Source organism: Chelonus insularis, unplaced genomic scaffold, assembly GCF_013357705.1.
Source record: "Chelonus insularis isolate UGA/USDA-ARS -01 unplaced genomic scaffold, ASM1335770v1 contig_38_pilon, whole genome shotgun sequence".
NCBI classification, from domain to species: Eukaryota; Metazoa; Arthropoda; class Insecta; order Hymenoptera; family Braconidae; genus Chelonus; species Chelonus insularis.
In genome coordinates this window covers 325,762-353,700 of record NW_023276546.1, presented here as the reverse complement: position 1 = coordinate 353,700, position 27,939 = coordinate 325,762, and the positions used below count along the sequence as shown (strand labels likewise).

General features: G+C 28.3%; 3 protein-coding genes and 1 non-coding gene across 8 annotated transcripts; 3 read left to right on the top strand and 1 right to left on the bottom strand.

Annotated features, from left to right (window-relative positions):
• The first annotated feature begins 552 nt into the window (after window positions 1-552).
• On the top strand, window positions 553-11,483 carry atos (atossa). Of its 2 annotated transcripts, XM_035084433.1 has the most exons (8): window positions 553-806; window positions 3,835-4,323; window positions 6,549-6,775; window positions 7,103-7,323; window positions 7,868-10,513; window positions 10,574-10,895; window positions 10,997-11,196; window positions 11,289-11,483. In XM_035084433.1, exons 3-8 carry the CDS (start codon window positions 6,551-6,553, stop codon window positions 11,455-11,457), a joined length of 3,783 nt encoding a protein of 1,260 aa, XP_034940324.1. In that variant the 5' UTR covers window positions 553-806; window positions 3,835-4,323; window positions 6,549-6,550; the 3' UTR covers window positions 11,458-11,483. The 2 variants fall into 2 exon arrangements, with proteins under 2 accessions (XP_034940324.1, XP_034940323.1); XM_035084432.1 differs by lacking the exon at window positions 3,835-4,323.
• On the bottom strand, window positions 11,249-18,427 carry Pdk (pyruvate dehydrogenase kinase). Of its 2 annotated transcripts, XM_035084435.1 has the most exons (8): window positions 18,325-18,427; window positions 16,010-16,217; window positions 15,661-15,845; window positions 15,409-15,573; window positions 14,921-15,096; window positions 14,625-14,849; window positions 14,381-14,554; window positions 11,249-11,565 (listed from the first exon to the last, which is right to left on the bottom strand). In XM_035084435.1, exons 1-8 carry the CDS (start codon window positions 18,425-18,427, stop codon window positions 11,557-11,559), a joined length of 1,245 nt encoding a protein of 414 aa, XP_034940326.1. In that variant the 3' UTR covers window positions 11,249-11,556. The 2 variants fall into 2 exon arrangements, with proteins under 2 accessions (XP_034940326.1, XP_034940325.1); XM_035084434.1 differs by lacking the exon at window positions 11,249-11,565 and having other exon boundaries at window positions 13,549-14,554.
• A 522-nt stretch (window positions 18,428-18,949) lies between these two features.
• On the top strand, window positions 18,950-27,112 carry LOC118067572 (uncharacterized). Of its 3 annotated transcripts, none has more exons than XM_035084385.1 (5): window positions 18,950-19,129; window positions 23,757-23,833; window positions 24,544-25,495; window positions 25,780-25,870; window positions 26,000-27,111. In XM_035084385.1, the coding sequence occupies exons 2-5, from the start codon at window positions 23,782-23,784 to the stop codon at window positions 26,108-26,110; spliced, it is 1,206 nt and encodes a 401-aa protein (XP_034940276.1). In that variant the 5' UTR covers window positions 18,950-19,129; window positions 23,757-23,781; the 3' UTR covers window positions 26,111-27,111. The 3 variants fall into 3 exon arrangements, with proteins under 3 accessions (XP_034940276.1, XP_034940278.1, XP_034940279.1); XM_035084387.1 differs by lacking the exon at window positions 18,950-19,129 and adding an exon at window positions 22,786-23,149 and having other exon boundaries at window positions 26,000-27,112; XM_035084388.1 differs by lacking the exon at window positions 18,950-19,129 and adding an exon at window positions 23,531-23,679 and having other exon boundaries at window positions 26,000-27,112.
• Window positions 20,000-20,072, top strand: TRNAR-ACG (transfer RNA arginine (anticodon ACG)). Its single transcript has one exon. It is a non-coding gene; the product is annotated as a tRNA-Arg (tRNA).
• Window positions 27,113-27,939: the final 827 nt, after the last annotated feature.

Sequence of the window (27,939 nt, the reverse complement as noted above, 5' to 3'; positions counted from 1 at the left end):
ACTGTGTAATTATTAAAATTATTAATTCATCTATCAATATAATAATTCATTTTGTAAACATTTCTTATGTGTATTTTTGATTCATATTTTAATGACTATGTGTAAATATATGACTTTTTGAGAAACATTCAGTTATAGTTTCATTTTATATTTATTTAAACTTATATCGATTTTATCGGATTTTTAAAATATTAATACATAATTTTTATGTCAAAATTCAATCGATACATAACATTTCGCACAGCTGATTGCCATATGATCGTGGTTATTACCAACTGTATGAGAAAAGAACTAGAAAATTTTTTATTCATCCACCAAACATTTTTTGAGAATTTTTTAATTTTCTGATTAAAATCAATTTTATGTTTTTTAATAATAATTTAGATTGAATATTTAAGTAAAATTTCTCAAACACAATGAAAACAGAATAATAATACTCTAGAGAGTTTTTGGTTGATCTATGTCAATCGAATGGCAACAGTGAATAACTGTGGAGAACTGTCACTATAGTATATATATGTAAAAGTATACTGAGCCAGTTGGCAACAGACTTTTGGACTGGTGGTTAGCTCCCAAGCTTGGTATATTCTTCTTAAATTTTTCCAAAAGACAATTAAATTGATTATTGCCTTTAGTTTTTCAATACTGTCAATAATTAACGTTAATAAAATAAAAAGTAATAAATTAAGTGAATTAACAACGTATGAGAAAATGTTCGTGATAATGAATTTTAATGAGATTATTTGACCTATAAGATTGACTCCGAGCTCGGTGGATCGTGCTTTCTCGGCTGGTTCTTTTAATCGGTGAGTATTACCAGGTTTTTTTTTATTATTTTAAAATTAATCCATCATTAATAATCTAATTGACTTAGATGATAAATGAAAATAGTAATTGATCCGAGTGTCATGGTGGAAAATTGAACATGAATGCATTGAATAATATTATAAGACACCATATTGCTGTTTGAATTATATTCTCTTTCTCTTAGTTTATATTAACATTAATCTTTTGTATGAAACCCGAATTTTCCAGAGTTTCAACATAACCTATTGTCTCTAATAATCATTAATGACTCAGTTAGAAAAATGAGCATTCAAATCAAGGACAAGATACTCGTGTGTGCATTATTCTTAAAGCGTCGTGCGCACCTTCTGGCACACTCAATTCTCTTGAGCTTGTGTAATATTAGTAAAGTATTACGACTATTGCCTATTCAAATATTGTTGGTAATAATCCCTTTGCGTATGTTTCCGTCTTTACTTTTAGATAAAAATCCCCTGAATTAATTTTTTCAAGAGTTTTGTTATCACTATTATCAGAACACAAAGGCATGAAAATAAAAATAAAATTCCTTGAAAAAATCTGAAAGTGAATTAACTACTTTCTTTTCCTAATTGATAGTTGCTTTCACGAAAAATCATTGTAATTTGAAAGATATTATAGGGGAAAATTTAATGATCAAGCGTTAAATCTAGATTCTGGATAGTTATGTAGTATACGGATAAACTCGCGAATAAGTGACTTGACCTACATTATAGAAGAACTAGCTGTTTGTATAGCTATATTTCTAATTTATCCATGTATTTCTTCCGTCTTAGAGTACTTGCACGTGTCGACCAACGCGCAGCTGCATTTATTTATACATCATTTTTTTCTTTGTATTAAATTTAACTGATATTATACTTATGAACAAACTCTAACTTGTTTTACAAGTCTGTAACGTACATTTTGACAGTTATTATGCTAAAAGATGAAAGATAATTTTCAGGACCTACACTAACGAAATTCAGTGCTTTGTTATCTTCAAAATCATTTGCTTAACTATTTGTTTTTGTACTTAATTATATTTTTTGAATCATTTTTCATAAATATTTGTTGTTTTTTCCTTTCAATAATAACCTGTTACTTTTCTTTCATAATCTCTTTCACTTTTGCTCAATACTTGGCTATTTTATAAACATTTTAATATTACATACGGCAAGAGGTTGATTAATTTTTACTTGAATGATAATCTTTCAGGAAATACTAATTCATTTGTCTAACTTACTAGCTTGTGTAATAATGATGAAACCTCGCACGAGTATAAAGTATCAATTACAATCAAGGTAAAATGACCAGGTATTACTTTTTCATAACTATCTTGTCTTTCTTTTATTTCAATGACGCACTTCCGGATAAAGATGGATGCCAAACTTGAATCTATTGCGTTACGAAACACATTATTTTGTAGTCATTCTAATTAACATAACCTATCAACCAATATTGAAGGTCAAATTAATTTTAGCCTTGCATGATTTTATAATTAGTATGCTTTTATATGTAATTTACTTGATTACAGGTTCAATTTATTAATTATAAAACCAAGTCAGTTAGATTTAACAGGAGAAGGAAGTGTTGGTATATTTTCATCCATTTAAATAGGAGAATAAGTACATTTATATATGAAAATGTTGATATATACGTAAAAATGATGATATATATATATATATATATATGTGGCTAGCTGTGTCAGCATTACATGTCGAGCTCTGGTAGCTTGCATAATATGCGGGTAACCTAGATCCAGCAACTATAGTTCTCTTTGGAAGCCTCTCCCTTTCTCCTTTGTCTACGATTACTGTTCAAAATGAGGTCTACTGGTCCGATTAACAAAACTTCATTGATTTTGTTCTAAACTACCAAAGCAAAGCATCAATTTTCATTGTTTCCACTTGATTTGTTCTATTAAACTCATTGCATAATATTAATGTAATGTATTTTATCAACTTCTTGCTTATTCCTTGTTTTATCATGTATTATTTATCGTTATTCAGAATAAATACAATTTGATCAGGTGAAAGCGTACAAGGGAAGTGAAAAATGTTGAGAAAACAAACTCACACGAGCTTCGTTTTCTTGGCACGAGTGAAAGGGTTAAGAGTATTTTGTTTTTAAATTTAACGTTCAATGTTCCTTGCAATTTTCTACTATGATGAAATTGTTATATCGCATGCAATCCAATCGACAAATAGGTGAAGATTCTACAATTTTTATTTTTTATGCTTGGCCTTCTTTTTGATGGATCGGTGATTGCTGTTGATTTTTAATTGCATCATCACTTTTAACCCCAAGTTTAATAGTTGTCATCTGAATTAGAAATCTTTAAGTAATTCACCAGTTATCAATATATAAATCATTGATGATCATTTTGAAATTTTAATTGGTAATAGTCTGTAATGAAGAAGAGATTATTCAGGTAGCTTTAATATATGCCTGTCCTCAAGTGGCAGGTTTGAGGAAAATTGAAGAAGGCGCATGCGTAAAGTAACTGATCAGCTGTTTGTCAGCCATCTTGTAGGGCTCGTCCCAGCTGTGCGGGTTTGATCAGCAAAACACTCAGCTGACCTCGCCAACCAGTCTCCCCACTTCTTTTTAAAACATTGTCGTCAAGCTGCAAGAAGCTCTGGTGATGGTGGTCTTTAAAAATACTTTTTAAAAAATAACGGCTTCGCATTGATTTATAAATGAAGAGATTTAGATGAAGATGACTTTGACATAATTCATTGTTAAAGATAAAAATATCGGGTTAATCGATAATCCTTGACACTATCGCACCAACTGACTTATTTCCTTGTGCATTTTTATGCTTTTGTCTAAGACAAAGACGGGGGTTGTCCTTGCGCACAAGTCTGAGATACAACATGTGCGCTTCTATTACGCAATTTAATGAATAATCATTTTTCTATGCACTTACATGACGTTTTCAGAGATTTGTTTTAATGTATTCTGCTTCGTTTCTCCGCTTTATTGGTTTTGAAAATAGACAAAACAGTCGTGTTCTTTTCTCCTCAGATATACTGTAGCAGAAGAAATTTTATGATGGCATGGAGAATAGCATGGTATATAAATGAAGAATCTGGATATTTTGCCAAAAGTAACTTCAATTGGTTTAATAGTGTTGGAGCCCGATCAACATTTGGTCCGTCTGGTCAATATCTTCATGACTGTTAGTATACCATCAGTTGCACTCTTTTCATTTTCATTGCAATTGTTACTAAAAAGGAACGAGACAGAGAAATGAAAAAAAGACACAAGGGCCTTAAGAAACACCTTATCCTGCATCATCAACCATTAAACTGTATTGCTGTCAAAATGAATAGCTAGACAAAAGTCGTGTGGATTCAAATGACTTCTAGACTCAAGAATCTTCATTGGACCCAAAACATCTTGAACTTATAATCTATCACAGAAAGTCTGGAACAAAAAATATCGAAAAACAAAAATAAAAAACGTTATAGATCAGACAAGGCTTGTGTGGATCAGGTCTGAAATTTTGTAACGGTTAGTATTTATAAGCGTCCCACCAAAACTCTTTTTAACTACTGGAAAGAAGCGTGCGAAGTTTATAAACAAAGCAACGATTCTGTCACGAATTGTGTTATGTTTTCTGAGGAGTCAATGTCTCTCTTTGGATTTATCTATAAAAAAAAAATTGATAACAAATAAGTAGGTTCAAAGATCGACGTGTTATATATTACTTATATTTACTGTATATTATTTCATAACATATAAGTCTTGATATACCCATTATACACCTATACAACATCCCCAGATTTAACATAAGGACGTTGAACTTACTCTTTGTTATGAATCAAGAAGAAAGTCACATAAACCGTTTGTTCAACCCTTTTTTTCTCCCTTAGCATTTTTATTTTTACCCACTCTAATCTTGAAATCTTTAGATATTGTATGTTTAACAAAGCACTCATAGTTTTTTAATCTTGTTATAATTCTAATATAGTGTAATACTTGAAAACTTTTTCCATTTGTTTTTTCAACTTATTCACTTCAATGAAAATCATTATTAATTAATTTCTTTAAAAAGTTACATAATCTGGTGGATATACATATTATTTTTATAGAGAAAATCTGAAAAATAAACTTTCCATTGTATTTGATTTGCAAATAGTAAAAATTACTCTATTTTAGTTTTGGAGTGCAGTTAAATATTAAATTTCTACTTATTAACACAGATTTAAGATAAGATGAAAATAAAGTCATCTTTATTTTTCAAAACGTTAAAAATATGATTTTTAACTTTCTAATTAATGATATAATTATACTTTTATTAATTACTTTAATAAATTACTATTTTTCTATTTATTTGTTTTTAAAATAATATAAAAATAATTAAAAATTATAAGATAATCCTTATATTGAATTGAAATCTGAAAACTTTTACTTATTACTTATTTCACGATCAGTAATTGAATTATACAGAGCTGTGTTCATTCGACCAGTCTATAAATGGTTACCTTTGTAGGGCTAAATTCGTCCATCTCACGAATTATCTTGACGCACGTGCACAAGATAGAGTGGGCGAAACGCGTGCCAAAGCAGATTCGACCTTGTCCACATCCATTACCAACTTCAGTAAGAAGTGTATAGTGATACTTCTAAAGTCTACTGATGACAACAAGCAATTGACAAATCGAACCATATGATTGCTTTGTTTCATTCAACAAAAAACAGACTTTAGACATTTCCATTTAGTATCACAATCCTTAGACTATCTTTTGTTCTTTTTTTTCTCCGTGCTTTCATGATATTTTCCAAAAAAATGATTTTACAGTTGACATATATTACACGCTCGATCCTTATAAAAACCGATTTAATTTTTCTATAATGAATAATCAAATATAATCTTTGTATAGTCTACGTATTTTCACAGTGTAAATAACTTAAAAATGATTTTGCGCATGACACGCATCGTACACTCACCTCTAAACGTACTCTATATAAATCCTCGTCATATAACTTAGGGTTCTTTATTCAAAATCAACCTCCCTTTCAGTAATGATTGGGATTGAATCAATTATATCGTGTATTAGTTAATCAACGGTTAAAAGTAATTTACGTAGTAAAATAATGCTTATTAATTGCGTGGTAAATTTTTTTTATAAACATTATCAAGGTGACAGAATCAATTTCAACAAATAAATACATTAATAGTGTTAATTTAAATTAATTTATTAATAATGATGCCATACTGATGATTGACAAATGAAATATGAAACATTTATTTTTTTAATTAAAGTTCTGAATGTAATTGAATAAAACTACTTTTTAAAAATAAACATTGAGGTCATAGTATATCTAAAGTAATTAAAAATTTTTAATGATTATTAATACTTCTTAAATAAAACATTTTTTGAGTTTCTTACAATGAAATAAAAAATGTTGGAGTTATAAAGAAATACTGATGAAATACATAGTTATTCTAAAAGTTGTGTTACGATAATAAATGATAATTATTAAAGTAATTAATGTTTTTAAGTGTAAAAATCTCATTAAATTTCATTAAAAAATTTAATTTTGCTTTTAAAAAAATTTTTTAATTTTCTGATATTTTATATAACAAGGCTTATAATTACTGAAGAAATAACTATTAACAGACAAAAGAAAAACAATAATATGTCATGATTTTTGATATCGTATGAAGCAAGAAAATGTGTTTTCAACAAATAATCACGTTCGAATAAAAATTAACATATCAATTGTTACAGGGATGCACTGCCTTGGTGCTGTTGCGGACAGCTCGTCCTCTATCGGGCTGAACAACGGCCTCGGTGGAAATCGTGGAGGTGTGTTGAGCGTGGTCCGAGCTCTTGGAGTCTTAGTATGCGAAGGGAGAATTCAGGGTTCTCCACGTGGTTACAAAGAAGGTCCGCACTGTGCTGCACCTCAACAAGCAGTGCCTGTGCAACATGAGTGTGAAAAAGACAACTATCTGGTAAGAGTCATATCCTTCACTCTTGGCTCTTCTCGTCGCGTCTCGTTAAGCCTCGTTTTATTTTCCACTACCCTTCAAAATGCTTCTCTGCGTCTAAAAATCTCCGCCTTCAAGCTCCCAGGTCATTGCCCTCTCGACCGGATGAATTAAAACAAAAGGTTGATTTTATTTGTTTAGAATTCATTTATGAATTTTTCTCCTTTAATTTATTTTATTTATGAAGATCAAACGTCAGTATGCTAACTTATGATGGCTTAGATGTATGTGTGAGATGCTTATGATGCTATAAATGATTGACAAAATACTGATTAATATCTTTTATTGCAGTGCAACAGGTACCTCGTTTTGATCAAGGAGATAGCAGTCAGAACTGCAATTGGTGCACAGTTGTGTGTTGAGGTTTTTATGTGCAGCGATTGTCCATGTGGACTTGCAGCAGCAACTTGTAACAATCCAGTCTCTCCTATACCGTCCACACTTATCACGCAATGGCCGCATTCGTGCGAATTATTGCTAGAGTATTGGTGCATAGGAGTTGTGCCAAGCACGTGAGTAGATTTTTTAAGACATTTTAAAAACGTTGAAATGATAATATTTATATATATTTTTATTTATCTTAGAAAACACCTATATTTATTCTTCATATGCTGCTTATTTTAAAATCAGCTATTGAAGATTACAATAATTAAAATCAATCATTATCAGATTGAAGATTTAAAAAAATCTTAATGGATTACAATCTAAAAAAAACATATTGAATTTATTTTATTCCTCAGCAGTAATAATTTAAAGATCATTCACATAGAAAGCAGTTGAATATCAAAATCACTCATTACAAAAATATCTAACTATTTTAAGAAAAATTTTTATCCGAATTATACACTGATTTTTAATGTCTTTGTAATCGTTGGATATGTGATGAGTCCATGCCTTGTTCATACATATGGATTCATTTGCATAAACATATATTTCATATTTGCATAAGAATACTTTTGCAATTTGATCATTTAATTAGAAGATTCCATTTTTATTCAAAGCATAATATCTTAAATGCCAACTGAAGTACTAAAATGGTTCTATGGAAATTTTCAGGAGTTCAGAGATGATGAATTCGCAGGGTCTATACCAGGCCGTCCGTTCCCGTTTGCATTTCAGTCAAGTGGCAGCTTGGTGGTCACGTAGCAACGGTACTAAACCAGCCTACGTAGCGACAAGAGTCGTCCCATATAGTACTGACAATCTCAGGAAATTTCGAGAGATACCAGTGGAACATATTTTTCCTTTAGCATCAATTGGTGATGGAAATTCAGTCAAAGTAACTGTATGGGCGTTGCCACGCATGGAAGATGTACCTACGCTTCTTTGTCCATTACATCTGGCCAAAGATATACAAGAAGACAAATGTACTGCTAGAGCTTTAACTCCAACGAAAAATCTTTCATCGTCACGACCTGATTCCACTCTTGTTTTACCACATCTTGTTGACGATAGGCTTCAAACGCCTTGTAATAAACCTGGAAAACACCACTGTCGATGTGAGGAAGAAGATGGTAGTCCACCTTCACCATGTATCAAGCCAAATGGAGAAAGAAAACGTCGAAGATCACTACCTTGTGGTCCACCTGATGCGGGTTCTTGTAGCAACTACGGTAGCCTTCCACTGGCATCAGTTACTGAAATAAAAATTCCTGATTGTACTGACACCGAGAGACATTTTACAGACAAAGAGCGCCGATCAGATGCAGTAGGATTCGATAATCGATCTTACTTAAGTACTGGAACGCTTGAGCGTTGTTTTAAAACTCAAGTTAGCCTTGAAGAGCCCGAAGGTAATGATGAAAAACGATATAAACCATCATCAGAATTACTAGAAGCAGAAATGCAACAATCGGTGAATAATTCCAATAGTTCAGAAGTAAATAAATTAAAATTTTTTGTGCCTTTTGTTGATTCTCAAGATTTGAAGACATTTGATCAATGTTATGATGGTGAGAAAAAACTCGAAACCCAACGTGAACCAAATGTTGTTGTAAATCCTTTTTCAGAACGTCATTTATATAAGTTAAATCCTGGACCTTCATATTATTCAACAACGCGGAATAACAATCCAATTACTATGGCCTGTACGGCACAACTAAATTACTCTAAATTAAACAAACCAATGAATGAACAAGTTTTTTATAAATTGGAAAAGAAATCAATACCAACTCAAGTAAATTGTCATAATGGCAATAAAGATTTAAGTCATTTAATGTCTAAATTATCGTTTCCTAAAGAACCAAATAATAAAATTCAAAAAGAGGAAGGAGGAATTTTTGATTGGATTAGTAAAGTACCGGGAAGAGTTCTTAATAGCACAGCCAATAATACTACGGAAGATGTTAATAAATCATCAAAAAGAGACTTTAAATATGAACACCTTCAACAACAACAGCAAATTCGTCATTCCCATGTGGTCAAGTTCAAGAATTGTCATCTGGAACTTAGCCAGCGTGAGTTTGATGAAGTTTTGGCAGTTTTGAGAGCAAAAACACCCTCTAACAAACGACGTACGCCAACTAAAACTGTTAGAAAACGTGAACGTGCTGAAAAAATACCAAACGATAATTTAGTGGATAAAATAATCGATAAAAATTATATTTCTGAGAATTACGTATGTCCAATTCATCGGGTGATCCGGCAATCATCAATGTCCGGCGAAAATTGTTTTTGTCAATTTTGTAAAAGTTCTACTACTTCTCATGATTCGATCAATTCATCGAATATTTATAAAAATCAAAATAAATCAGCGAAAAAAGATCTTGATAAAAATGACGATGGAAATGATAGTGTGAAACATCTGGGAAAATCATCAGACTATCGACAAAACAGTTTTAATAAGGCTGATGTTTTATTAGGAGCTATTTTACGAACTAGTCGAGGTCGTAAAGGTTTATCAGATATCTCTAATGGAACTAGGTCTCGTCGTAGTATATCGGATGAGTCAAATGATGATATTTGTCAAGAGACACAAAGTGTGTCTGATGAATACTCGGATTCATCCATTGTTTCTAGTGAGGATGACAAATTTTTACCGTCGGTATTAAACAAGCGTCTCAATCGATTTAAACAGCTGTTTAGAAAGGATCAAGATAGAAGGGAAAGTCCGGAGGTAATTAACGTGAAAGAATGTGATGATTCATTATCAGAGATACGTGATACTCAGAAAATTAATATGATTAATAACCGGGTAAAAAGAAAAATTGTTTTTACTAATTTTCCGCAAACTGGAAATAAAGAACTTTTAAATGATGAAGATGATAAAGAAATAGCTAATATTATGCAAGGGAATTCACACTTCCATAGTACAAATTACATGATTAAGGATTTGAACAATCATGAAGGCTTAATAAACAAAAGTTTTTTGTCTTCCAATAATCGTGGTATTAAAGATCGATATAATAATTGTATAACAATTAATGACGATGAGGAAATAGTTAATGGAAGTGAAGGAAAGAATAAAAGATTGTTAGAAGAATCACATAATTTTTCGTCTATTGATGATGAAATTGTTGATAAAGCTACAGTTCCTTCAGCTATTGAGCAAGAACGTTTTAGAAGATCATTAGAAAATGCGGCTTCTATGGTGTTTCATAGTAGAACAGGTTTGCCGCTTACTTCTAGTCCTGCTCCACTTAGAAGAGGCAGTTGTTGTTTCGATTACGACAGTAGTCTCAATTCAGTTTCGTCGAAACGAAGGTAATATTATAATAATTTCTAAAATATGTTTTTGGGTTAATTATTTGTTATTTATTACAGTGCTTTATTTGAATTAAATACACCACCAAGTCCAGGAGCTGTGTCACTTGAAGAGACAGACCGTGAAGTTGAAAATGCTGGTGATGGTGATGAAACTCCAAAACGATCAACTTCATCACGGAGTAGACCGCAAAGTCATGCGCTCCTTGGTAGTTTTGAAGAGTCTGCACTCAATGGACGATTAGAACCAGTTTCAACAGTTCATGGTTTTACTGCTGAAATTGGTGCAAGTGGTTCTTTCTGTCCGAAACATCGCAAACTCCCTGTGACAGTTTTTTTTTATACTCTTGGAGATAATGATAAAGTTTCAACTCCATATCTTGTAAGTATGCAATTTATTTATTTCAAAAAGTTTTTTAATTTTATTTCTTATCTATTTACATATTTTTATAATTTATATAACCATTTATTTTCTTTTTTTAGGCTCATATTAATTTAGGAAAAAAAGGCTATCAAGTACCAAGAAGTGGTACGATACAAGTAACACTACTAAATCCTCTTGGAACAGTTGTAAAAATGTTTGTCGTTCTTTATGATCTGTCAGACATGCCACCTCGATCTCATACTTTTTTACGTCAAAGAACTTTACGCGATAAAACTTTACGCTACCTCATTCACCTTAGGTAAAACTCTTTGAAAATAATGCATTTTCATTTGTTTTTTTCTATCTTTTTCATATTGTTAATTTATTGTTTTCTCTGGTTTTTTTAAATAGATTTATGTCTGGCAAATCTGGCCGGATTTATTTACACACGGACATAAGAATAATAATTTGTCGTAAATCAGACGTTGATACAGCATCAGATTTCGGTTCTGAACCGCCAAAAGAGCTCAGAAGCTACATTCATGGTCCAACGAATCCAAAATTTTCACCAAGGTGCTGAGCTTCGTGGTTAATTCCGTGGGGTTGCTGCCAACCATTCCGCTTATCTAGTCCTCCTGTAAGTGTGGAAGTATAATTGGCAACTGGAAGAACAATGTAGTCAATCCTGCTGAAAATAAAACAGAAAAATAAATAATGAAAACTATCAGAGAGATACAAAATATATTAAATGAAACGATAAATTTGATGTGGAGTCAGTCAATAATTCTTATTGTCAATTGAATTAATTGTATGGAATATAAAAGTAATCCTGAAAAAAATCATATAAATAAAACTCGGACTAACTTGTTTTGAACACAAGTCGATTGTTTTTGTGGTCTCCAATGACCGATTTGCTTAATGAAATGTAAATATTGTTAAATGAAAAGGCCACGAGGATCTACTAGTGGAATGATACTGCCATGGGTAGCACTCTATGTCTAAAAAAATAAGAAACAAAGGGGAAAAATTTATGAGTTGCAAAAAAAAATTTCAAGTGATATAAGATGGGAATGCGTAGGATTTACATTACATACAAAGTTATTTACATTATATTTGGTATTTTTAAGTTTATTTTTGTTGTTATTGGGAGAAAGATGAGAAGAAATAAAATATTTTTGAATATTTCTATTTTTGGCAAAAGAAGAATATAAATCTATATATATATAACATGAATTTTTGTACTCAAATGTGATGTATCAAACACGTATTCCCATCATAAAGAATAAAATATTATTTACACATTTGAAACAGAACACATTTTTGTGTCCGTAGCACTGTGATGAATATATTTAGAGTATGAAAAATATTATCATAATACTAAACAATAAATGAATGAATTATTTGCGTAGTAAATATTTAATGAAAAAGAAAAAGTATTCTGTAAAAAATGTATAGTTACACTGAAAAGTGAATTTGACAATTTAACGCAGCCACAACGTGATCCCAAAATGATCTTTCTAAATTATTACGTTATTTTCTTATTCAGCGTATTGTTATTAACGATTACATATATTTATCCTCGGATATTTGTTTTTCTTTTCTATTTTTATCGCTTTAATTCAATTTTTTAAGATCGTATATTTTGATATATTTTAAAATTATTTTTTAAATTAATTGTAATTTCGTATTTATCTAAATAAAATGAAGAGATCATAAATATAATTCATCAGGCAAATTGAATAACTTTAATAAAATTCTTCATTAAATTCAGGTTTAAGTGAAATTAAAAAGTTAAGAGATACTGGGGTTCACTTTACGTTTTTAATATTAGTCATCGATGAATCTAAGGCAATAAATAAAACAAGTTAGTATATAATCAATTTGAAAAAAGAACGAAGTAAATAAAGATTTCAACTTTATGTGGTTGTAGATGTTAAATTAATATGGAAAAGTGTATATCACTGCCATGCTGTATATAATTTTATAGCATAGGTCACATATGGAAAAAAACATTAAATAGTACATGTAATTCATGTTTGCAGAAGATGAAAATTAAACCAAGTTTTATTAAAAAACATATGGCTGAAAATTGTTGCCAGTGTGTCATAATTAGAGGAGTAATTTTGAAGATATAAATGTGAAAATCAAAAAGTATCTCGAATGATCATTTTTAAATAGTCTTTCAGATCTCAATAGATATTTGTGATAATATATTTATGGCTTGAGAGAAAAGTAGAGGTGGATTCATCAAAAAAATTTGTCGTTTGTTCTATAGAAATTAGTTTTATAGAGATGAAATCTCTTAAATGGTGCCTGTATATTTTTCATGTGGCTTTCAATTTGAATTTATTCTAATATTAATTTATCAGTAGATACCAGCTTTAATTCATTTGATCTATTTTATGTTAATTATTATTACCAATAATTATGTTATTCGCAATTTGTTTTCTTTTCTAGCTGTACTGCGATATTAGAATTAGAAAAAATGTAGAATTCATAAATGACTCTTTTATTTTTCATTTTTACCCTCAATCCAAGTAATTAAATCAAGCATGTACATAGAATTCAACATTATTTTTTAAAATAAAATATTTATTATAAATACACTAAACTTAGAATTTTAAAATATGTATTTTCAATTTAAATCTAAAGAAATAGTAAATATTTCAAGTAACTTTTTAAATTTTTTATTTACAATTAGTTGACCGGCTATGTATAACCATATGCATTTGAAAAAGTTTCTTTGTATTTCAAAAATTTCTTTTTCCAAATTCAACTTCTATGCTCTAGATTATTCAACAGTTCTGCTATATATAAATTGTTTCCCTAAATTTCTATAACGTTGATATATTTTCAAATTTATCAAATAGCTATTATGCTTCTGTAATTTCACGATAAATTACGAAAGAATGATCCTTAGTAATATTATAATATAAACGAATTTTCAAATGTTTGATGGATAGTCTGATGCTGTATGATATTTACAGCACTCGTAAAGTATTTTTAATTTAGTTTTCTCTTTATATCTCAGTCTCTAAAATGCACTGTACATTAAAAATTGTATAAACAATTGTCAACAATTGAATTAAAAAAATTAATATTAAGCATCACAGTTCACAATTTGTGTCACGGCCATAAAACAAGTTATTTGATAACTGCTAAATGACGTAATGAAAATTAATCTTCTCTTAAATTGCCATATTTTCATAAACACATCAAATATAAAAATAAATATTAGAATAATTTTGGTTGTAATATAAATTTCGATATAATCATCATATTTAAATTTTAAATAAATTGTAATCATGCAAAACGAAATATTGAAAATTTCACAAAGCTATTTTCTCTAGTGTGATTTATAAAATAGATATAAAGATAAAAAGATTTATGTAAAATATAAATATATATAAAGGATTGTTTAGCTGAAATTTTCGAATTAAATTAGCGCAAATGAACCTTCACTTATACTTTTAATGATATAAAAATTGCTAGCATGAATTTACTCGAAGTCCATTGGGTAATTTATGTCCATTGTTATTTCCCACATTCAATTGCCTCGCTGCCATACCACCTGAACATGAACTACTCCAATCTGCTGTTGGCAATGGTGTCCTATAGAACTTCGATGATGTCTTATTGAATACTGGTAGCAATTCATTAGCTTCATTTGACAAAGCCTAATAAAATAATATTTACTAAATTAAGCACATACATAGTAATTGTTCCTCTATTAAAAACCCTCATTACCTTGAGATATACAACTGCATCAGTTCCATATCCTTCACAGCTCAAAAGGATTATGTCACCATGAAAATACCTCGCGTACAATCTAGATAGAGGAAGACCGTAACCATACCCAGCCAATGGTACAGTATGAGCATCAGATTTACTTGGCTGTGGTGCTGTACTATACATGTATTTGAACAGGTAATCCATCTGCGAACGTGGTATTCCACCACCACGATCTGACATCTTAAATAATGTAAGAGACACGATTGTTAAAAGAGACGTGTCGAATTTATAATAAACGACGGCTATCACACCTTGACACATATATCCTCTTTTCCACAAACAATGGTCACTTTGAGAGGTGGATAATCTGAATGACCATCATGATATTCCATCACTGCTCTCATGCTGTTCTTGAAAAGTTCAAATAGCATATGATATAAATGACTTGGAACATAAACTATCCGTATTTCACTGCCTCGATCAAGTTCTGGAATTTATTTATCAATTAGATCAATTGAAATGATACTTGAGCTTTTAAAAGTCAAGGTAAATAGACCAATTGATAAATAGTAATATCTCTTATTAAAAAGTCATTCTATCAACATATTGAAGCTCCTTCAACTTTGATGACTTGGTCATCTTGTGAGATTATTTTTTTAAGGATCTGTTTACTTTACATTCATGATTTTCAATTTAAAAAATCGAAATTAAAAAAAAAAATTATTGAAGATATGATATCTCTCCTTATCTGCTTTCTTTTTATCTATTCAAAAATTATTACTATGTCATAATAACTTGCCGTTGTGTTGTCGAACGATCAAATCTGGACTCGCTAAATAATATTTATCACAAAGAAGCCGTGCACTTTCATATGCATCCTTTACAACACTAGCAACATTACAAAAAGGATCAATCCAACCAACGTGTCGATGATCACCATTCAGATCACCTCCGAACAAAGAAGCTACAATATTTAATCAATTAATTAAAAATCAAAATCAATTAAACATTTTCGATTAAATTAAAACAGTTAACAAACAAAAATACTTACTATGTTGATTTATAAGCATTCGAATCGATATTCTAGACATAAAAAATCTGTCTAAAAAATACTGAATATTGTTTTCCATCTGAGCATCCACATCATGAGACTCTTTAAGTTCTAAAACACCATTTCCCATCACTTCTACTACATCTGAATGTCGATTTCGAATTTTAATTAATGCTTGACAAAATCTATAAAAGACCAGAACTTGTATTTTGTTTAAATTAAAACTTTTAGGATTCACTAATAATTTAATAAAAATCTATCTTTCATTGGTAGAAATAATTAAAAATAAAGAGTTATAAAAAAGTAAAATAGTTAAATTAAAATGATATTTCTAAATATAAATACTTACTTGTCCAAAGTTTCTTTACTGATTTCAGACTTTTCAAACTCTATTATTTCTTCAAAGGATGTAACATATAAATTATTAATAATTCTGAGACTAGGCATTCTCAATAGATGTTCAGGAAGTAAGTGAATTTCTTTCATGATATTAGCGAGTCTCACAGGAATTTCTTTCCTCAAAAATATAAACGACTTTCTTTCGCAGGCACTCATTCCTGTAAACAATAATTAATAAGATAATTATGATGTATACTCATTACAATTTTGTTTTATGTTATTAAAATCTATCAAAAATATTCAAATAAAAATGTAGAAATATTGGCATAACTGATAATTAATAAAATTTTATTAATTTTATCATATCAGAAGGTTTTATTGCTCATATATAAGTATTATGCTTGTGTATAAATGTTTGAAAGTCACGTCTAATCTAATGTAGATGAACAAGTTGACAAGTAAAAGCTTCTAGTCTCTTTTATCTTTTGATTCGTCATTTTTACATGTCCTTCAAACTATTGAATAAAAAGAGACTTGTCTGTTAATTGAATAAAAACAAATTTATTTAGTTTTTTCTGAAGATTTGTCATTGATATTCACAACAATTATAAAGACCTTCTACGAAATCATAGACACAGTATATTTCTACAGATTATTACATAACTGTCTGATTAATTAAAACTTATTAAAATATTATATATATATTTGATTAGCATGTTTATATTCTTCAATGAATTGCATTAATTTCAATAAGTTTCATCATTTAAAAAAAATTTATTCTTCATAAAAGGATAAATTATTTTATTAATATATTATTTCAGTTTAAAGCCTTATGATTTTATTTTTCTTTGTGTTATTTCTTTTCATTATATACATATTTTTTTTAATTTAAATTTATACATTTTTCGTTTAGATAAAATATTTTTTTCATGACAATTAAAAAAATAATCCATCTATCATACAATTATACAAATATATTAGTAAAAATGATAGTTAACGTAAAGCAAACAATAGCGCATAATGAAGACTCAGGATAAATTTTTAATAATAAAAACTAATTTTTTTGTTTAAATAAAATAATTATTTTTTAATTACATAATAACTCATAAATTCACATAATAACTCTTTTTATTGATCATAAAAATAGGTAATAATTTAGCTGAAATAATAAAGATTGTAATATACAATATACATACACATTCATCGTGTATAAATGTATTTGAAAATTACTTTGAATTTGTACAAACGTAAAAACATATTTATCACATTGGAGTCTTGAAAAAGGCAAAATTATTTTAGAAATGGCAAATCATTTATAAATGATCTAATTGTTAAAGGTATAAAAAATCTGTGATGAAAAATTTTCAAAATATTTATTTTATTTCTGTCTCATCGCGTATAAAATAGTTTTCTCCACGACCTCGAAATTTATTTATGAAAAGTTATCAAGCTTGGCTGGAGGTTGATATTAAACTCAATGACGTACAAAGTATGATCAGACATACAAAATAAAAATACGAATATTCCACATTAAAACGCATGTTTTGATATTTAAAATGACGCAATGTAGTAGATTAAGAATAAGGGGCGCGAACAAAATTCAGCTGTTGATTGGTTAATACCAGATACAGTGGACTTTGATCTCGAAAGGTTGTTATTGTCTAGTTATAATTACAATTTCCACTTTAAAAACTTAGTAAGCTGCATAAATTTTTTGACATATTTAACATATCAACGAAAATATATTTTTTTTATTCTTTTTCTTGCACAGTCATCATGTATCAACTATTTTGAATATGATAATAATCATGTAAAGATGTCTTTTGGTCATTTTTATTAAAATAAAGAAATTATTTTTTTTTTATCAATTCAGCAAATTTTAACGACTGATTAAGACGATCAATGAACCAGCAATGAGTTATTGAGTGACGAGTGCGAAAAAATTTTCTTGGAATCGATTTAAACTTCTCGGGTCTACGTGATAAAGCCAAAGACGTTATGACCTTGTACTCATATGTTTTAAATTTGCAAAAAACAAATAACACACTTAAAATATATTTTGGAGTGAATCTATTCACTAAATAACTTAACAATATGGACTAATATTTTTTATAAACAACTTCAATTTAAACTACCTCTCACATTTTATTATAACAGCTTATTTCCTCATTACTATTGAATTGGAAAAATGGCATTTGTTTAAACTCAAGTCAATGACCTTTTTATAGATTAATTGAAACAGTTCAACATTTATTTACTAATAAATTTTAATTTTCATATTTTTTCTTTGTTCTAGAAATCTTTTATAGTTTATTATAGACGTACCAAAGTCAATGAATTGTTTGATAGAAAGTGGCGATGGATTGAATTGAGAATAATAGTCCAACATCTTGGTGATGTTTCCAAAACACTTGCGTGTAAGCTTCATTTCGTTGATCGTTATACATAAACAATAATAGATGAATTAATAAGGATTTAATAGATGACTTAAATCGCACTGAAAGTTAAACTGATAACTCTGCTTTACTCCGTTCTCCTAATATTTATATCTTCGGCACTTATTTACTTATTCAAAAATTTATGTTTATTTTGTTCAAAGCTCGCTGACGAACTTTCTGAGTATAACTGAAATATTTTATCTGACGCAAATGAGTTGAATGCACGACGAGAGTACTATGTACTTATTTACTTATATCACTTTATACGAAACAAGAATAATTATTGGATATGTCTTCAGACATATACACTGTCATTGTGCCGATCATATAGCAATTTATCGAGACATTTTGATCGACTAACCTCGATAATCATCGTATGTATTCGGAAACAGCATTTAATAAATACGCCATCTAGATAATGAAACGCGCCAATTTTAAAAAAATAAATAGTTACATAGAAACTCGCCTGATGACGTGACCACTTATTTCCTGAATAAAAAAAATTATTCTGATCGGTTGGCTTTCTCCACCATCAATGACAGTCGTGGAAAATGGCTTGAGATCTGTGATGGTCGTGACGGTAGTGGTACAAAGATTCTGTTTTATTGTGACCGTTTATTAAATTATTTATTATAAGACATATAACTGGTATGTCTTGTTTTATTTTGTGATTTATTTCAATTAATAACTAGGTAAGTTGTCAACCTAGATAATTTAATAGAAAAATATTTGCGTATTATTAAATACCTATCACTATACATACGTGAAGAATGTCGACAGGTATTGATACACATATGAATACTTGTGTTTAAAAACTTTTAATTTATTTTATCTAAGGGCAATTCTTTTAAGCTATTTATTAACTATGAACATAATGGTATTATTGTCGGTGTCTATATCAATAACAATGCAGTGTGTTAAATTGTGCGAATCTGTTGAGAGAGAAAGTCTAATGTTTATCTTGATAACTGAAGGAATTAATAAGAACTAGATTGGTAAGAGTATATGCTTATGACCTCGATTAACAAATAGAAAACCTGTTGGGTTAAAAAAGTTGCTTAATCTTATCATTTATTACATCTACGTGTATGTTCTTTTAAAATTTTGTGACTCGAATCTCACGAGTATTATCTCTTGAAAATAAGAAAAAATAAAAAGAATTTCATAGTCAGATCTAGACGTAAACTTCGATGTAAAAGGTTGATATTTTTTATTGTTATCAAATAATTTCATGCATACTTTTTTCAATTTTTTTATTCTGTTACATTTTATTTTTGTTCAGGACTTAATAATATATAATATAGTATTTTATGCAATATATTAAATTGATTGAACTGATAAAAAGATTGCACGGTATAACGAAACTTCCCGCGTTTGTTCTGTGATGACGAACTCTCGTGTATAATATACAAAAGTGACAGATGGTTATGGACACGTGATTTATTTAATCATACTCGAGGGTCTGCAATAACGGGTCAAGATAACCGTACATACATGTTTTACGTTTTCGCAATATTTTTATTCACATGATGTTACCTCAATTTGAATTTTTCACATTCTAAGGTCCTGTGGCGCAACGGATAACGCGTCTGACTACGGATCAGAAGATTCCAGGTTCGAATCCTGGCAGGATCGAATTTTCTTTTTCTTTTTTTCTCAACAAAAATTCAAACTATTCATTTGGTAATTTCAACTTTAAAATTAAAATTTATTTTTAGAGCATAGTTAGAACAAACATGTCCATAAATAGATAGTGAATAACAAAGGATGAACAGAAAAGAATCGGAAGAGTTCTTTATGAATTCCAATTACTATCGTTTTTATTTTATGATTGTTTTGAATGTCTAAAAACAATTATATTTATTGATTTTTTTACCCTAGACATCTACAATGAAGATAAATTGATTATATTGATAAGAATTGACAACATACAAAAAACATGTTTGATTTGTTTACTGTACTCTTAGGATGTAAGGTTGTCAATAATCGAAAAGTAATTTATTCAAAAAAGAAAAAGTAAGAATCACTGTCATGAGTAATTTCATGTTTTATTATGTTAATAAAAAAGGTGAATGACATATGTAAACGAATGTGGAAAATATTTAACTGTAATCAATATAATTTATTGTATTCGAAAGTTCTGATAAAGTTTGAATTCCTATGCCAAAACGACTATTAAGTAATAATTTAAGTTTAAACTAAATTAATTATATAACTTTGTTGAATTTTTACAACTTTTGTCACTTTTACTTCACTTCTGAATAATTGAATTTTAAAACTCTAAACATACAATTATTTAATAATTAAAAATTCAGTTGTAAAAACGTTTATAAAAATATTTATTACAACTAATTATTTATTTATAATCTACTTTAAATTCAGACTAATGATAATCATTAAAATCATTCGATTCTTATGAGTGATCACAACTGTGATTTTTTAATGAGATATTATTTACGATGAACAAGTAAGTATTATTTATAAATTTATGGAGTTTTAAATCATTCTAACCAAGTAAAGTTTCTCTCGACTATATCATTATATACCTATACATATAAACATACGTTCCCATTATGAAAGAATGTGAGATAATGATACTTTCCTAATGGCTGAATTTGCTTTAACACTAGTATTGTTAATTAGAATCCAAAGTTGTTAATAAAAATAGGTGTACATGTTTAAGTAACATTTCTTCAATGAGTTTAAATATAACTAACGTCGTTTCCGTAATTTATCGTTTATCATTTTATGTCGTCAGAAGAGCAATGGTTACTATAAATAATGGTATATAATTAAACTATATCGATAATAGTTGATAAAAAATTCATCATCTAATCAGTGACGTATTAACATATTGTATATTTATTTTTAACTTCATTAAAAACACAGATCTGTAAGTAACAAACTGCATAAGATTTTTATACATTTTCTTATAGAATTGAACTTGCATCACATTAAATTTTAGTTTTTTTCTATTTAGTGTAAAAGTCCTAATTAACTTCAAATTTGGTATTATATTTTTTATTTAAAAAATTTCCTCAAAACTAAAATTTCTCACATGAATATTATCTAATACAGATAAGCACGGTAATAAACGGAAAAAACATATTAATGGTTGAAGAGAATAGCGGTACGTGATGGGATGTTATGGCAGTCATTTTTAGAATTTATGAAATTTAAAACATATAATTCCGCCAAAATAACTCATATAGCTGACAAAAAATTTTTTCGTTCAGACCTGTGTAATTTGAATGAAACTCTGAAAGTTTATCAAAGTTTAACTTAATTAAAAAAAGTGTATGTTTTACATTTATTCTGTTTGCAATACAATAAGTTATTATTTATCCCAAATTATTCTATTTCTTCGATTAAATTTTTTTCTTGATATGAAATTTATTTATTATTAATCACGATGTTTTTATTGAATACCATTAAGCAATATAAGATTAACCCACAAAAGATATAAATTTCATTATTGATATTACTATATTGAAAAAAACTTTTCTATTTAATTCTAATCTATCTTCTTCCGTAATAACACTAATTTTTTACGAACACTATCATTTTAGAGAAATATAAATATTTATTTTATAGGAAAAACTTTTACAGGAATTTCTTGTTGTAGGTAGCTGATACCGTAATACTTGATGTCATCTGATAATAAACTCATCCAATAAACCAGAAAAAGAAATCTTAAATTTCATTTAAAAAAAAAGATGACAAAACTTATGAAATATTTAACAGATGTAACAAAAATTGGTTAATTAATTGACATTCAAAACATTGGAATAAGCATTCACAATGTTATGCAAGTGATTCAACATCTTGATCATAAATATTTCTTTTTGCAAGATAAATAAAGCTAAATTTAAGAATAAAAAAGTAATAAAGTAAATTAGACTTATAATGAACGATAGGTCACTACCTACTTCTTTTGATCTAGGACGCAAGACTGTTAATACTGCTGGTTCGAGTAGCGGAAACCACATCGTGTTCTGAAAACCAGATAAACCTTTGATTATTTTCACAAAAAAAAAACCTATGGGCATGATTGTTATTACAGAAGTATTCAATTTTAGGAATAATAAAAAATAATTAACTGCATATCAGAATCAAGATGACACTTGCTAGAACTCTATTCATTATTCTAAACATGAAATGTCTAGAAAGTAAAGAGAAATCCTGATGTACATTAACAACAGACATGAATCTATTTTTCATTCTTATGCTTGGTTTCACATACCAAAATTGCAATAATTTTTTCGTTAAATGCGTTCATTTAAACTTCAATGAATGTAATTTAAAAGAAAAATTTCACAAATTAAATGTTAATGAGGTAAAAAGATAGTAGAATATCATAAATAATCGATGCATTGAATTATCTTTTGATGGTCTGTTGCTCTCATAAGAAATAAGACTGAAAAATTAAATACTCAGGATATTTTTATCTCTCGGAAGAGGAGCGGCTTCGTCACGCGGACGAACCTTTTTAACAAGTATAATCTCACGTATGTGAAGCACCTAGACAAGGAAAAATTTGTTTGAGAGGGATACGAGATGACACTAAAGCTTATGATGCGAAAGGTGTAGTAGTCCTTGAGTTAGCAGCAACAGTCGCGTTTGATGCTTTGATACGTTTAGTTCATTCTTTTTCATTTGTGCGTCAACACAATCACATTTTACAGATGGATTTTCTTATACCTTTAAACAATGTAAACAAATAAATATCTGCATCTAAAATACATTTAAAAAAAAAAAATACTGAAGAGTTCATTAGTTTATCATTAAAAAATTTTACGTGACCAATTATCGAGGTTGTTTTCGCATAGTTAATTTGTTTCTAAATTAAATGATAAATTTTGCTATTGTATAAAATTTATTTCAAGGATACAAACATGTTCTTAGTTACATAAATAAATTATTTTAATTGAAGAATTATTGTGGTAATCTCTTCAAACAGATAGAAATAATATGTCTCAAAAAGTGATGATAAATATACAATTAATAGAATCCAATCAAGATTAAAGTAAAATTTGAACGATTATTTACATATAAAACATTTATGTATTGAAATTAATGAGTGACATGAATATTGAAGTTTTTAATAAACGAACATAGAATGTTTTTAGTGATAATTAATGTAAATTAATTTCACGAGTATTCGATAAATTCACTTATTAAGTAGACCAGCTCTATCCAAGTGTTTTTATTTAAACAACATTAACATAAATATTCATGAAAAGTATTTATTCAAATGTATAAAAGTCTGAAACTAATAGCTAAGTTCGATTATTTACTTACAATTTTATATGGTTTCAGGGGGTAAATCTATCCGGATGACACGATGACGCTTCACTGGTGGATGCATTGGTTTTGGGTGACTGTAGAAATCACTGGTGAGTCATCTTTCAATGCCACTGAAACTATAATATGTTTAATTATTCTCATACATAGTTCAATAAGTACAGAATCAAGTTAAATATTGAGCTACTTTCTGATGCTTTATGAAATTAATTCTATGTGTCTTCGTGTTTTATTTATTTACCTATATTATCACTGCCAATATCTTTAAATACCAGAGAATAATAATTATGTAAAATAATGTTTTATTTAAAACTTATGTCATTTGTTAGTTGTTTAAGAAGATAAACTCATTAATGATTAACAATACATTTTCTTAAAATAAACTAAACAATCTTGACTGATTACATCAGATCAATAACACATCTCTTAGCAGGTTTCTTTGGTTTTGATAGAAAAAAAAATTACATCAGTTTCGAACTATTAAGAATTTAAAAAATTTATTGTAAAATTGAGTAAAACATATAACATCTATGAAATTTTTAACTGATTCAACCAATTGACGTCATTACTCCAATTAACACCACTTTTAGACAATTTATTAAAATTATGAACGTTAAATTAATGTTTATATAATTTCGACAAAAGTCAAATTTTATCAATATTATTGATAAAATTAAATAGATAAAAATAAATTATTATCTTAATACTCAATTAAACTATCAGAGATTTTTATTCTAGGGTATTAAAGTATTTAAAAATGAGTAAGGTGATGAAATGATCAATTAATTATTTTTTATTACAGTAATTCTAGCCACTCCATTACCATCAACTACAGAAGATTCAAAAATTGAGCAGAACACGAGTATTATATGGAAAAGTATTACCTTAAGGATAGCCTCAACTCCTGAAAGATTGAACCCAGCAGCACCTACGAAAGCTAGTATGAGGATAGCCAAGGCCATTGATACATACCAGCCTCCAGTTAAAGGAAATATAGTTGGTATTGCAGATCCTCCTATGTTCAGACCGTCCGTAAATGCTTCCAAAGTTTTAAAGAATTCTCATCAGAGTATAAGATTTAATCAAGATACTAATAGTTCACGTAAATTTAATCCTATCCTACAAACAACTAACGTCTTTTGGAGTGGACGAAGTGAAGTTCAAAGAGAAGAGCAAGATGACAATTATCGTACTTTTGAGCAATTTAATCAGCGAAGAAAAGGTGCAATTTTTTATATTTACACTACGTCTAAAACACCCGCTAAACGGAGAGAAGAAGATGTAGAGAAATTTTCCAGCTTTAGTAGAGATGAAGAGAATGATTTGAATGTATTACCTTTAAAAGTAGAGGAAAGGAAGTTTAAAGTAGTTGTCAATAGAACCCAAGTTACGAAAGACATGGATGAAGGTTCATTAAGCACTAAGACCTTCAATACATCAGAGGATATTGAAATAGATCAAGAACTCGCTGAGCCTCGTGTTTCTGCAGCAACTGCTGGTCCTAGTCTCCATGTGGATTTAGCTGAGTCTCGATTAAGTCGAGCTAGAAATCCTCTTTCAAATGACAACCGAGCGCAGGATCGCTCTTTTCAGGATGATGAAGTTGATATAATGAGTAGGGAAAGCTTTGTTGGAAGTGTAAGTGCTGAAAGTGTGAAACCAACAGCATTGGAAATCGCTGCTATAACTGGTAGTTGTCTAGCAATGGTTCTTTTTCTCAGCGCTATTGGAAGCCTTGGTTTTGTTATGTACAGGTGAGCAATCGTGGAAATTATTTATTTGCAGTTTATTATTTCTCATTTTAATTGATTAAAAAATTCTCATTATTGAGTTGGCTTTACATTCAGTAATAACTCTAATAATAGCTTTGGAAAAATTATTATTTTTATTTGAAATAAAGTAGATAAAAAAATTAAAAGTTTATTTTGATTTCAACGATATTTTTGTTATTATAAAAAAATTAGAATAGACAAGAATGTTTTTAGATCTATAAAAAATGGCTATTAATTTTATTTTCATTGTTTTGTTTTATTTTTAGACGCAAATACTGCAATCCACCGCAAACGTTAAATAGTGATAAATGCAGCAATCCTGATAGTTCTGGATATATTGATGATTCTACTATAAGGGTATGTTTAGCAGTAATATATGTTCTAAAAAATAATTTTCAATGTTAATAATTTCAATATAAAAATGTAAATAAACTGTAAGTGAAAGTATTTTTATCGATGATTAAAAATTATTACTATTTATTTCAGGATAATTCTGAAGAAATGTACAGTTTGGATAATGATTCATTTTTAAATTCTCTGGAAGCAATGACAATACAAAATTATTGGACAGATAGTGTAAAGCATACGAAGCTATGACAAATGAATAATTAATACTATTTTCAGTTTAAAAAAAATAAAAATACCATCAAAAATAAAATAATATAATAAACAAATATTATTCATTATAAATATATAATAATTGAAAAAAGTGAATCAATTGACAGGGAATTAGCAATATTCAAATTAATTTTTTTCTCTTCGATAGTGAAATGCTAGTATTAGATGTATAGTGCAATAAATTGATGTATGTACTTAAAGATAAAAAACTATACAGTAAGAAATTTGAAAAGACAAAAATGCTAAAAGGACGATTTGAAAGAGGAGAAAATTCTAGCTTAAGTACAAATAAGACTTCTATGTGTCTAAAGTGATGTAGACATCGTTCCAGTTCTTACGAAAAAAGTAAAAAAAATTTGGAAAAAAATTCTAATGTATACAAATTTGTAAATAAGTCGAACTGCTTGATATTTTTTTTTTTTTAAAAGTGATATGGCTTCATTCTTACACAATGTTTGAGATTTAAAGTCACTTATAGACTGTTAAATTTGTAAAGTATTGTATAACGTTGTATTATTTGCTTTGTTAATAATTATTACAATTTTATTAATTTATATGAATTGATTGGTTATGGTTTTGGTTTTTATCATAGTATTTTACATTAATAAAAAAGTTTATGATTTTTTACATTAATAATAATTGATAATGGATAATTGGACCAATATGGATGTAGTTTATAGCCAATTGCCTTTATATAACATATCCATCGATCATTGAATAGATTTTTAGTTTATATCATTCACAGCAAAAGATTTATAGATAGTTAATATGTGCATTGGAAAATTCTATTTTTGTTAATTTTCCACATAAATAATTAATTATAAGCTTTTTATTTCAAATAGAAGAAAAATTATTTTGAACTTTATTCATGTAAAAATTTTCTTTTTAATAAAAAAACTGTCCATTTGTGATAAGAAATCGTATGTTTAAAGGTTTTATTCAGTGTGTGAAATCAACATTGATCCATTTTACTGAATTCATGTGAATAAAAATAAAGAAACATATATGTATATATATTATTACTACAAAATTGTCTTACTTTGAATTCCTTTGCATCCTAAACAATGACCCGTATTCAATCTTTTTAAATTAATATATAAAAAATGAAAAAAAAACATTCAACAGGTAATGAAAAAAAAATTTCGTAATAATTTTCGCATAGAATCATTTTATTTATAATCGTGCAACAGGCTGACATCAACAAAAAACAAGTCTTATATATCACACACATAAAACGTTCCAATGATCAACACCCCTATGTATTAAATATACATCGAAATATTTGGTGGGATCGTCCAAAAAAACTTAAACTTAGTTACATTATGATTTATACATAAAAAATTTTAATAATAAACGATTAAAGAAGCAAATGGTTCAATATTTCTGTTACTCTAAAAATAATAAAAGAAAGAGAAGCGAACATTATCAACGTATACTTTTATGTGATAAAGGACACTTTGGTAATTTTCATAAATAAGTCCTTTTAAAAATCACCAGCGATTATAAATGTATCGCAATAAACATGTAATGAAAATTATCGTAAATTTAACTTTTTAAATATCGTCCAGCGGATTTTTACTTTTATAATAATAATTATGATGATAATGATGTTAATGTACATACACAATATATTATTTCTTTGCAATATCCTTCTCAAATTCTTTTCAAATGATAATTAAATATTCATTCATATTTAAATTGATTAAATTAAATTATGCTTATTTGATAATTAAACAAAGATAGTATACAAATGCAAAAAATACACTCGTAAAACCATTTCCTCCATTCATGTTTTTTACATAAGAACA

Excerpts from the sequence above, each read along its gene's own strand:
- atos (XM_035084432.1), top strand. The coding sequence starts at position 6,551 with ATGCACTGCCTTGGTGCTGTTGCGGACAGCTCGTCCTCTATCGGGCTG. Across the intron at positions 10,514-10,573 it reads TCAGTTTCGTCGAAACGAAG|TGCTTTATTTGAATTAAATA; the intron begins GTAATATTATAA and ends TATTTATTACAG. Across the intron at positions 10,896-10,996 it reads AAGTTTCAACTCCATATCTT|GCTCATATTAATTTAGGAAA; the intron begins GTAAGTATGCAA and ends TTCTTTTTTTAG.
- Pdk (XM_035084434.1), bottom strand. The coding sequence starts at position 18,427 with ATGAAGCTTACACGCAAGTGTTTTGGAAACATCACCAAGATGTTGGAC. Across the intron at positions 16,218-18,324 it reads CAAACAATTCATTGACTTTG|GAATGAGTGCCTGCGAAAGA; the intron begins GTACGTCTATAA and ends TATTGTTTACAG. Across the intron at positions 15,574-15,660 it reads AATGCTTATAAATCAACATA|CTTCTTTGTTCGGAGGTGAT; the intron begins GTAAGTATTTTT and ends TAAATATTGTAG.
- LOC118067572 (XM_035084387.1), top strand. The coding sequence starts at position 23,782 with ATGACGCTTCACTGGTGGATGCATTGGTTTTGGGTGACTGTAGAAATC. Across the intron at positions 25,496-25,779 it reads CTTGGTTTTGTTATGTACAG|ACGCAAATACTGCAATCCAC; the intron begins GTGAGCAATCGT and ends TTTTATTTTTAG. Across the intron at positions 25,871-25,999 it reads TTGATGATTCTACTATAAGG|GATAATTCTGAAGAAATGTA; the intron begins GTATGTTTAGCA and ends TATTTATTTCAG.